The sequence below is a fragment of the Ranitomeya imitator genome, chromosome 2 (genome assembly GCF_032444005.1).
Source record: "Ranitomeya imitator isolate aRanImi1 chromosome 2, aRanImi1.pri, whole genome shotgun sequence".
NCBI lineage: Eukaryota > Metazoa > Chordata > Amphibia > Anura > Dendrobatidae > Ranitomeya > Ranitomeya imitator.
The window spans coordinates 499,069,446-499,081,675 of NC_091283.1; the positions used below are offsets into that span (position 1 = coordinate 499,069,446).

The 12,230-nt window shown below is 37.9% G+C and overlaps 1 protein-coding gene across 1 annotated transcript; it reads left to right on the forward strand.

Moving 5' to 3' along the window:
* The first annotated feature begins 1,542 nt into the window (after positions 1-1,542).
* On the forward strand, positions 1,543-9,930 carry LOC138664660 (keratin, type I cytoskeletal 19-like). The gene is made up of 8 exons (XM_069751555.1): positions 1,543-2,235; positions 5,586-5,668; positions 5,747-5,903; positions 6,040-6,201; positions 6,563-6,688; positions 6,930-7,150; positions 7,674-7,744; positions 9,174-9,930. The coding sequence occupies exons 1-8, from the start codon at positions 1,624-1,626 to the stop codon at positions 9,227-9,229; spliced, it is 1,488 nt and encodes a 495-aa protein (XP_069607656.1). The 5' UTR covers positions 1,543-1,623; the 3' UTR covers positions 9,230-9,930.
* The last annotated feature ends 2,300 nt before the right edge of the window (positions 9,931-12,230 follow it).

A 12,230-nucleotide genomic window follows, 5' to 3' on the forward strand; every position in this document is an offset into this window, starting at 1 on the left:
ACACCTGGTCCCATTTATTTCAATGGAACCAACAAAACCCATAACGGTTATGATACCGTTCTAGGTAGAAAGAAGTCATATTTTGTTAACCCCGTACTTTCCTTTTAAATTTTGAACGTTTTTAGCAAATAACAAAATGAAGCACAAGTGTCAAAATGAAAAAAGAAACAAAAGGTTGGAGCTGAAACATTGCCTTTGCACCCGGTTTTTGTCTACTTTTGTGTGTCTTGTGCCTTTTTTTTCTTTGTACCCAACTCATTATTCCATTTGTGCCTTTTTTAAGCCTATTTGATATGTGCTCACCAAGTTTTGGCTCTCCGCTTTGTGAGCCAAATTTAGCAATTCCAGATGTTTTTGCCTAGTTCTTCAATTGCTAATTTTTCAAAAATTGCAAAATTTGGCACAACTGCACTCCAATCCCCTGTCCTACTGTTGTATTTTTGAGTACCCCAAAAGCATTTGGCACAATTGTTGCACCATTTTGCAAAACATGTGTCTTTTAGCACCATAAACATACAAAAACAGTTCAAGGCAGAAAAAAAAGAACAATTTTGACATTGCGCCAAATTCATGAATCGCGGGTTTCATTTTGAAAAGTAGACGTAGTAGACTGCATCTAGGTATCGGCCTCCAGTAGGCGTATACACCCGAAAATGATGCACAATAGAGCACGCGGTGACTCCGCCTGCACCATTATAGTAAATGATCTGTTGGTGCATACATTCAAAACCTGTTTTGAGGGGGTTTGGACCTAAGTCCTGACTGGATCACTGTGGGGAAGAACGCAGAGCGAAAGCACCTTAATGCTTGACTTTCCAATTTTCTGGGTGGTCTTACAGCAAATGCTATTCTGTGTCACAAAACATCATTTTATTGCTCTGAATTAATTTTGGATTGAAATTTTCAATGTAAACATTCTGAATATTATTAAAAAAAATCAATATCCCTTAAAAATTTTGATGACTTAAACAGTAACAAAATCCTTTATACAATGTTTTACATTTTTTGTCTTAGTTGCACCAATGTCTTTCTATTATATCTATACTTTGCTCTGTGTGTAAATTTAGGCAGATGCTGTGCTCTCTTGTTTTTTGACTTGGGGACCCCCACTGATGTTCTTGCAATACAGAGGATGGAAAAATATAAAAAATTGTATCAAAGGTTTAGCTACTCTGTAACCCTGCATTTGTTGCCTGATTACTATAGTTTTATATACATCTGTTGCACAATGTATTGTGTAGGAAATTCTGGAACACTTGCATTTAGATTCTCAGATAGATTATTGGTTGTTTAGCAAAACTGTTCTTGTTATTGATTTAATTGCATTAGGCTGACATCCAGGAACAACAGCTGAACATGAATTGCAGCTTTCTGCTATATGCCTGGTAGAAAAATAAGATAACACCCTGATGCTATGTAGATAATGAGTGTCCATCAACTGGGGAGAAAGATGTGTTAAAAGAAAATTGGCAGATGCAAAACTACTCCAATTAAACGGTGACACCCAAAGAGTATTTGGTATAAAAGGAATGACTAAACCAATACATCCATCTGTGGTCCTGTCTCAGATCCAGCTGTGGAATCTTCTTTGTAGCATTTTGTGGTAGAATATTTTTCATCACCATGAGCATTAAGCAGGGATCTGGATCTAGGAGCTCAGGGTCGAGCTCAGTAACATCAAGCATTAGAGTATCTTCAGGAAACCAAAGCTCTGGTGGACATTATGGTGGTGGGAAAACTTCAGGGAGCTATGTGGGAAGCGTCAGGGGTGGAAGCTTAAGTACTGGTTTTGGTGGTGGACACTTTGCTGGATCTGGCTTTAGCAGTGGATCTGGTGTTGGTGCTGGTTGTGGATTTGGCGGCTCTGGTTTTAGTAGTAGTTCTGCATATGGAGTAGGTTCAGGATATGGAGTTGGTTCTGGTTTTGGGCAAGGCTCTGGATTTGGTGGTAGTGGGTTTGCTGGAGGAGTAGGTTTTGGAGGTTATGGTTTAGGCTTTGGAGGTAATCAAGGTGCAGGACATGGAGGAGACCAAGGTCTTCTGTCTATCAATGAGAAGCTTACTATGCAGAACCTGAATGATCGCTTGGCTACATATCTTGATAAGGTGCGATCTTTGGAGGAGGCCAATGCCGAACTGGAGAGAAAAATACGCCAATGGTATGAAAGCCAGGGTCCTAAACCAGCTCAAGACTATGGCCACTACTTTAAAACAATTGAAGGTCTACAGAAAAAGGTGAGACGTATTACAGAAATGTGAAAGAATAAGAAAAGTAATGTTCAGCGCTATTTAGGTTATGAGGTGCAGACATGTTTAGGTACTGAGTTAATTTATACAGTTGATATGTTTTACGTTTTGTAATAAAAATATCAGAAATTTGACAAACATTTTTTAAAATTTGCAATTTTCAAAATTTAAATGATTGTCCCTTTAATCCAGGTAGTCACATCACACAAAAACATTAATAAGTAACATTTCCTTCATGTCGGCTTTACATCAGCACCATTTTTGAAATGTTGTTTTATTTTATTATAATTTGAGGAGGTTTAACAATGTAGCTGTAATTTTTATTTTTTCAAGGAAATGTACAAAACTTATTTTTTAAGGGACCTGTTCAGTTTTGAAGTGACTTTGGAGGCTTTATACATTGGAAACCTCTAAATGTGATACAATTTTAAAAACTGCACTCTTCAATGTATTCAAAATTGCTTTCAGGTAGTTTATTAACCCTTCAGTTGATTTTCAGTAATTAATGCAAAGTGGTATAACAGGAATGAAAAAGTTTATTTTTACCACCTACGGTAAATGTCACTAACTTCTGAACAGGCCACTATAGCCGGCAGACGTTAAGACCGTTATTTGGCCATGAACTGCCATGGCAAACATCAGGACTGCATGATCTAGATCTCAGAATGCCAATGGGGTTGAAGAGGTAACCCCCACACTCTGTTAACTATTTAGATGCTGCAGTCGCTATTGACAGCAGCATCTAAGGGGTTAAAAGGCCATGGTCGATGCTAACACTGATCGTGGCTGATGCAGCACGTTGTCAGCTATAGTGTACAGCAGACAACTGCTGGATTGTCACCTGTCGGAGGATACTGTTCTCTTATATCGCAGGTCAGTAAAAAGATGTATTGGTGGTCATTAAGGCTGCTTTCACACATCAGTTTTTTGCCATTAGTCGCAATCCGTCCAATTTTGAAAAAAATGGACCTGTCGCAGATTGTGAAAAACCGATGCGACGGATCCGTTTTTTCTCCGGATCCAACTAGCGGATCCTGCTAATTGTATCCTAAAAAAATCGGAGCATGATCAGTTTAAAAAAACGGAATCCATCACCAGATTCCGTCATTTGACGGATCCGGCACCATAGGCTTCCATTCTAGGAAATGACGGTCGGTGACAGATCCGTTGCTGTCCGTTTTTTCGACGGACACAAAAATCGTTACCATGTCCGTTTTCTCCAGCTGCCGAACTGACAATTTTAGATGGATCCGGCGAACAACGGATGAAACGTGAGGCCATCCGTCGCAATCCGTCGCTAATACAAGTCTACGAAAAAAAAACGGATCCAGCGGCAACTTTTGCCGGATCCGTTGTTTTCAAAATTCATCGGATTGTGACTGACGGCAAAAAAACTGATGTATGAAAGGGACCTAAGAGGTTAAGTTGTAGATACTTAAGTTGTGGTAATTAATGTAAATTGCTGGAGACTGTTACTTGCTTACATCTCTCATTTTATTTATCCATCTATCTACAATCCAAAGCATACAGAAGATATATGCAATTATTGAATATGGGAAATTTAAACTGCGTTACTTCTATATAGAATAAACATAGAACATGAAGGTACAAATTTGCTAATTCGTCTAAGCCCATTAGCCATGGCAAGGCGACATTTCTCTGACGGGACCCTAAACCTAATTTTCATCATACATATCTCTCTGGGGCTAAAAGCCTTAATATTTAAAGGATAGATAGGATCCAGCCTTACTTAAAAAACAGATTTAGGCTGATGGAATTAGGAGTGCTTTGCCAACTATGGAGGCAGTCACAATCTCAAAATGTATATTACAAAGAAAAACAAACTCACTAGTAACTCCTAACAGAAGAAACCAAGTGTGAACATGCGCAAGCTGCTGTGACTGTACTATGCGCGAAACAGAGAGTACAGCAGCACTCTGCAAGCGCTAAGATGTATGCAAACATTGAATATGTGACATTTACATTTGTTTTCTGAGGATATTCTATATAGCAGTAATCCAGCTATCTATCTATTATCTATTTATCTCATATCTACACAAGGCCAAGTCGACCTGTCATTGGCTACAGCAGAATAAAGTGAAGGTTCTGGAGTGGCCATCTCAGTCTCCTGACCTCAATATCATTGAGCCACTCTGGGGAGATATCAAGCACACAGTTCACTCTAGACAGCCCAGGAATTTATAGAAACTGGAGGCTTTTTGCCAAGAAGAGTTGGCAGGTTTACCATCTGAGAAAATAAAGAACCTCATCCACAACTACCACAAAATTCTTGAAACTGTCATTGATGTTAGAGGGGGCAATACACGGTATTAAGAAATGGGGTATGTGAACTTTTGATCAGGGTCATTTGGATGTTTTGGGCTGTCATTATGATTTAAAAAGAGAAAACACAGTAGTTTGACAATAAATGGATTCACCCAACCACAAACTGTGAGTGGAGAAAAAGTTTTGGTGTTATCATTCATATTATCTGAAAAAAGTCCAAAAAAGCAAAAATTCTGCCAGGGTATGTAAACTTTTGAGCACAACTGTATGTTTTCTCTTCCTCCATCATGAAGCTGAAATCTGGGAAGAGATTGGAGAGTCTTCTGAAGTGGACTTATACTGCAGCCCTATCTCTTATCCATCTATATTTATTATTATGTATTATGCTTTGCTTATATAGCGACCTTCATATTCCACAATGATTTACATACATTATTATTGCTGTCCCCAATGGAGCTCACAATCTAAACTCCTTATCAATATGTCTTGGAGTGTTGGAGGAAACCAGAGAATCTGGAGGAAACCCACACAAACATCGGGAGAACATCCATCTATGTTTGCATATCTCATATTTATCTATCTCATGTCTATCTATCTATCTATCTATCTATCTTTCTACATATTTCATATGTATCTTTTCATCTATCTCCTATAATTTCTGTACTTCACATCTCTCAGTTCCCTTTGGATCATATTAATCAAGCTAACATTTAGATGAGCGAGAGAGGGCAGTATCTTACTTCTTTTGCAGGATCATCTAAAAAAATATTTGATCCTTCTACTCATAACATAGACAATCCTTTTCTTGTAGGGGATCAAAGTTTAGACTTGCCACAGATTAATAACATATCTGGCAAAGACATGCAAATTAACCACTAATGTGCCAAAACAATGTTCCTAACCATCACTGACATCTTTAAGTTGCTGTGTATATACAAGAATCATGGAACTTGGGTTTCCAGGTTAAATGCTGAGTACCAGTTCCACTGTCTGTATTTTCTTTATGAAATAAAGCTAAGTCTTCATTTTTGAACTTTTGTTTGCAAATTTAGATCCAAGAAGCCACTGTCAACAATGGCCATGTGGTCCTTCAAATTGACAATGCCCGACTGGCAGCTGATGACTTCAAACTCAAGTAAGATGGTTATGATGTAAATTTATTGTTATTTGATGCCCAAAAGTCTGCAAACAATGATAATTGATATCTTGACAGGTATGATAATGAGCTGTTCATGCGTCAATCAGTGGAAGCTGACATCAATGGTCTGAGGAGAGTCCTGGATGACTTGACTTTTTCAAGAAGTGACCTCGAGTCACAACTTGAGAGTCTGAAAGAAGAACTTGTGGCTCTGAAGAAGAACCATGAGGAGGTAGCACAATGTCTTACTGAATTTACCTACTTGTTGAGCAGTATAATGTAACAAGAAGTTATAGTAGATGACTATCACTAGGAGGTGCTGTGTATTCATATAATCTAACAAAGACTTTGATTATCTAATTGCTCAGGAAATGAAGGCTAGAAGTGGACAGGTCCAGGGTACCGTTAATGTGGATATGAATGCAGCTCCAGGAATTGACTTGCAGAAAGTGCTTGGTGACCTGAGACATGACTATGAGTCACTCATGGCCAAGAACCAGAAAGATATTGAGGCTTGGTATCGTAATAAGGTGAGTTGTGACAGTTATAGAATATGTGAAAAATATAATAATAATAATTTTTATATAGCGCTAACAAATTCCGCAGCGCTTTACACACATTATCATTGCTGTCCCCATTGGGGCTCACAATCTAAATTCCCTATCAGTATGTCTTTGGAATGTGGGAGGAAACCGGAGAACCCGGAGGAAACCCACACAAACACGGGGAGAACATACAAACTCTTTGCAGATGTTGTCCTTAGTGGGGCTTGAACCCAGGACTCCAGCACTGCAAGGCTGCTGTGCTAACCACTGCGCCACCGTGCTGCCCCACGGTATATAAAGATTACATGTTTAATTAATGTACTGAAATAATACATTTATCCTTTAGACTGATGAGCTGAGCAAGCAAATGACTAATGACTCCAATGAAATCCAAACAACCAAGTCTGAAGTTACAGAGTTAAGGCGTACCCTCCAGAGTCTTGAAATCGAACTTCAGTCCCAGATCAGTATGGTAAGTGAATCTTCTAAAAGCTATTCTTCTTTCTATGTAATGACTGTTTATCATACATTTAGACTTGAGCTCCTCAAACACTTCTTATTAGAACTCCACCTGACAGAACATCATGATGACCGTGCCTCACCAATGCTCAAACATATCGACTCAACTACATTGCAATGGCTTTCTTTTAGAAATATAACTGGTATTAGTTATTATCAGGCTTTTCTAAAACTTAAAAATGTATTTATTTCAGAAATCTGCTTTGGAAAGCAGCCTAGCGGAGACAGAGGGACGTTACTGTATGCAACTGGCAAAACTCCAGCAACACATCCAAAGCGTGGAAGCAGAATTAGCAGAACTGCGCTGTGATATTGAAGGCCAAAGTCAGGAGTACCAGAATCTTCTGGATATCAAGTCTCGTCTGGAGCAAGAGATCAACACCTATCGTAGTCTTCTGGATGGCCAGGGAAGCGAGTAAGTGAAATTAACCATGCATCTAAGGATCTGGACTAAAGTCCACATATTAATGAAAGAGTAGAGTTATGCTTCTATGTAGTTGGGATGTGAGCTATTGGAGTTAGGTTACAGCTTGCTAAGAAAAACTTGGTACTAGTACTAACTTTATTCCATTTGACCATTCCATTATGACATAAATTGCCTCCTTTAGATTATACAAAACCTAACCGGAAATAACCCAAACAATTAGAAATAATATAGTTGTATAGGTTTAGAAAATCTTGGCTACTTTCCAAAAATAGTACCACATCTGTTGTCAAGGTTGGAGGTGATGTTACACCTCAGGCCCATTTACTTCAATACTAGGAACAACCCATGGATAGGAAGAAGAAAAAGACATATTTTACTAATTCTAGTCAGCCAATTTAAATTCTTTTTCAACATAATTCACTGGATAAATATATTGTGGTGGAGGGTTTTGTCATGTAATGGAGGCTTTTACCCGCTGATGTAAATAACAAACTTATTTATTTTCTTACAGATATCCTAAAGGCTCCTCCTCTTCCACCTCCACCTCTAATTATTCATCATCAGGTTCCCAATCCGGACAAGGTATGATTTCTCTACCAAGGAGATTCATGGGATGGGAAAATCTTTAAGACTCAAATCCTAAAGAGATTGTGGTACTGTATATCTGCAAAACCCAGACAAAGAAAACGTTATATGGAACCTAACCCAGATCATTATTGGACCCTATGGTAACTGAAATTCAGTTGAATAAATCATAGGGAATGTCCAAATCTGGTGGCTGTTTCTTCCATTTTAAATATACCATTTGTGGTGCTACTCTAGGTTGGAAAACCTTCTGGTTATCAACCTAAATTTAATGGACTCAACCAAGGGGCTCTGCTAGGGAGAAATTTTTGACATTTATGGGGTTCATATAAATTAGTTTGTTGTTCTCTTTTAAGATTTTCCATGTTTATGTATAGGAAGGACTATGTTTAGCAGAACATCAATCCATGACACATTTGATGCATTTTTCCTGAAGTAAAATAATCTAATGAAGGTTCACAATGTTATTATACCACCATGTAACCACTCTAGAAGTGGATCATCATCAGTTAAGACTTCCCAGATGTGGCAATGTAAAATCCAAAAAAGAGAAGGGCATTAGTCTTACTCTTCATGAACAGTACAATAGCTCCATGCAAGCCTCAAGTTGAGGAGAACCATAATATTGTGCCCATAGATGTCTACAAGACCGTAATCGACCTCTGTATGTCTCTTTGTTCATCTGGAGGCAAACAATGTTGCATTGCTTCTTGGGGAGGTAATGTCCATAGTATGGTGCCATATGAAGACTCCATGTGTTGACACAGAGAATGACAGCCTCATAATATAGATTCATTGGGCACCATATTTTACTTTACAGGCTTTGATTTTGCTTGAGCAGACGGATAGACTTCAAAGGGGAATTATTGTTTCCCACATAGATCTCCTTGTTGAAGATTCCTTCTCTCTTGTTTGGGGAGGAAAGCAGAAGGCAACATCCATATTATGGCTCTATATAAGAACTGCACAGAGATATAATATAACACCACTGCAAGTCTATTATGTACATGTATGTTTCAGATTTCATCCAGAGGCATACAATGTACTATTACTGCAAAATGTCATTATAATACGGCTGTATATTAAAGCCCCATATGGTGACACAGAATGCGGAACCTCAGTAATAAGGAGCTATAGGGACTCTGTGTGTCTCCTTACAGGGTGATACTATAGATCTCCTTTGTGAAGATTTCTTCTGTGTATAGCTTCGCTATACAATGTTTCTCATCACCTCTGAGCTTCTTGATCCCACCAGCTATTTTCTAGTCTTTTTCTAATTATACTGTTGCAGAATACGTAATGATTCTAATGAACAATTATGTAGTTTGTTCTGTTCTGGGCTTGGTGAACAATTTACTCAAAATTAGAATGCTTATCTATGAAGGAGGTGAAACTCATAGAAACCTTGTGTCTTTCTCCAATTTAGGTGGCTCCTACCATTCGAGCTCACAGCAGCACTACCAATCTGGATACAGAAAGTGAATGGATTTCATTGCCCATGCTAGCAATATTCCCGGGCTCTAGTCTTATGAATGTTCTTTTCTTCAAGTCTATCAAGAAACTAACCCGATGCTGGAGTTAATGGCTTAAAAATTATCTTTCTGTAAAATAACCTAATTCATTGATCATCTTGAATAGCTGGTCTAGTTTAGTAAACCATCTTTTCATGTATATTTTGGGGAAATTCTGTGATAATGAGGGGAGGTGGTCTTTTATTTAGGATCATCATCTGTTGGTCAGAGCAAAGCTTAGTTATAAAGAACATCTCTTGTTCTGGAGGATCTGTCTTTGAATGTGCACTGTGTAATGCTTATTTTCTCCTGTAGCGGTGCTGCAGGATAATTAAGCATCCCCACAGATTGCAGCTAATAGTTTCCCCACAGATTGCAGCTAATTCTTGAGGCACCCAACAATCGACACAGTTTAAGATCAGTTAGGGGACCATCTAACAAGAAAGGATTGTCCAAAGCAGAGAACCCCTTTAAGATTTTCCAGGAACCAAAAAGTTATAGAACAAAGTTAGCGCATGTTACATATACACACATATATTTTTATCAACAGTTGTTTTCATAACACCGTGACACATTGTTCTATGGCTGAGTGGGTCTTTGCTATGTATACTTCTCTTGGCATGCAGGAGTCTTCTTGAAGTCTTTAATAAAGCTTTGCTATGTGAATTTCAACCAATATTTTGATTAAAACATTTATTGTGTGGATGGATATGACCTCATCATCATGGCTTAGTCAGTTTGCCTGTAATTTCATCCATGCCTTTGATCCTGTGTAATACGAGTATAAAACTGTCATTATGGGAATGTAGGAGTATGAAGACCTTAAAATCCACATCGTGCCAACAGTCATAAATTTTTATATACTACAAACTAAAGTTATAGGACTGGTTCATACTTGATTGTACTTCAAGTACAAAATTTGATGGCATTGCATGCCAGAAAAAGTAATCTTAGTTTAGTGTATCTTCTGAACCATCAGACATGTATCTTCAGGTCAGTTTCAGATGGCTGTAATATGGACATCAAGGCAATGTTGCCAGATCACACGTGGTTATACTGACTTGAGCTTAGATCACCAAAGGGTTTTATAATAAATTAAAATGGAACAGAGCTTTCAGCAATCTTGTAATTTATCTTATCACAAAACTCTACTTCTTTTGCCACACGTGAAACTCTTCTTCCTCTACCTCATGCCCCTGAACTAATTATTCACTCTGAAAAATAAAAGCTCAACTCTGAAGCTCAAGACAAGATGGACTGCCAGTACAGTGAGATGTCATGTTACTCCACCTATAGCAATCAATGGAGAGGGCAGGGGTTGGGAGGAGCAGAGTGAGTAAACAAGCAGAGGCAGACACAGAAAGATCATACTGAGCTTTCTAACAAGTCTTGTACCTCATCCCAGAGCTACATACACAGATACACTTCTCAGTACTGTTGTTTAAGTTATTCCATGTTTTTACTGATTTTGTCAGTCTACTAACTAAGAAATCAACAGCAGAAATTTGTCTTTGCGTGTTGTATATGGAAAACATGATGGCAGCTATTCTTCTTCTTCTAGCTCAAAATCACTTGCAATTTAAGAGATCGAGCATGCAGAGGGGAAAATTGTTGAACATGCAGGATACAAATCATCTAATTTCTAGAAGTGGTGCTATTCCTCATGTTCACACACAGGACAGCTTATTCATAAAAGTTACTTGAAATTAAAGTTTCACTTTAAGCTTCATTTATTAGAGCTAAGGAAGGAGAGAATGTTGTTAACATACTATAGTCCTTTAGTATTTATTAATTGAAAAGCTATACAGCATAACCATATTGCAGCCATCTGAAATTGTACTTATCATTGTCATCTTCAAAGATTGATATTTACAATGTATTGACTTAACAAGTGACAAGGCAGGTTGTCTGCAGCCTTAGCCCCTTTAATTTCAGTGGCACTAAGCTTCAATACCAAACACAACCCATTGACAGATTTGACTTTATTTCTGAACTGTTTAGGTAAAGGTATTGCTGGACTTGTCTTTGAAAGAAATACATGCATTCATTATTATTATTATTATTATTATTATTATTATAGCACCATTTATTCCATGGCGCTTTACATGTGAGGAGGGGTATACATAATAAAAAACAAGTACAGTAATCTTAAACAATACAAGTCACAACTGGTACAGGAGGAGAGAGGACCCTGCCTGCGAGGGCTCACAATCTACAAATATAAATGACAACCAACAAACTGCCTTTCTATTAAAGTGCTGTTATTAATGTAATAGCATAATAGAAAGGCAGAAAGAGGGATAAGCAAGAATATATATACTATAATAATGTTTATTAAACAATTATCAAAAGAGCAGTATACATATAAATGGCAGAAGATCTACTAAAACAATAAATCAATCGAGATAGAGATAGAAAATTGATCATAATAGATCAAAAAACCATCCTGAAAGAAAGAGGCAATAAGTCCCTCAAAAGAGTACTCCCCCAGTCAGTATATAATATATGCAAAACATCGGTACAAACTATAATAACTGACCATAAAATATAGCAAAATAATGCAAAAATCAATGATGCATGCACCATAGAATAATGTATAGAGAATGACATAGATATTATTAACTAAATCTTATAAATAGAAAATAAGACAAAAATAGGTGACGCTATGTCATAAATAGCCCAGGGAAAGAATTTATCATAAATGCAGTACAATAAATGTCTTGGAATAAAAGGTCACTAAATAGCAGCAATAATTATTGGATGAAACAAAACTGAGTAACACTAAGTCATAGGTGACCCATGCATAGCATAAGTCATAGATGCATAAGGTGTGTAGCAGGGACGGGGGGGTAGGGTGATGCCGCAGTGAACTGTGCCTTTGCTGTACCCAACTCTGCCATCCTGCACATGGGATCTGTGACCTCAGGGAGCGTGCATGCCCACTGCTCACATGGCACATCGAAAGGAGCACA

Coding starts and splice junctions, on each gene's coding strand:
- LOC138664660 (XM_069751555.1), top strand. CDS start 1,624: ATGAGCATTAAGCAGGGATCTGGATCTAGGAGCTCAGGGTCGAGCTCA. Junction 2,236..5,585: donor TTGAAGGTCTACAGAAAAAG/GTGAGACGTATT, acceptor TTGCAAATTTAG/ATCCAAGAAGCCACTGTCAA. Junction 7,745..9,173: donor AGGTTCCCAATCCGGACAAG/GTATGATTTCTC, acceptor TCTCCAATTTAG/GTGGCTCCTACCATTCGAGC.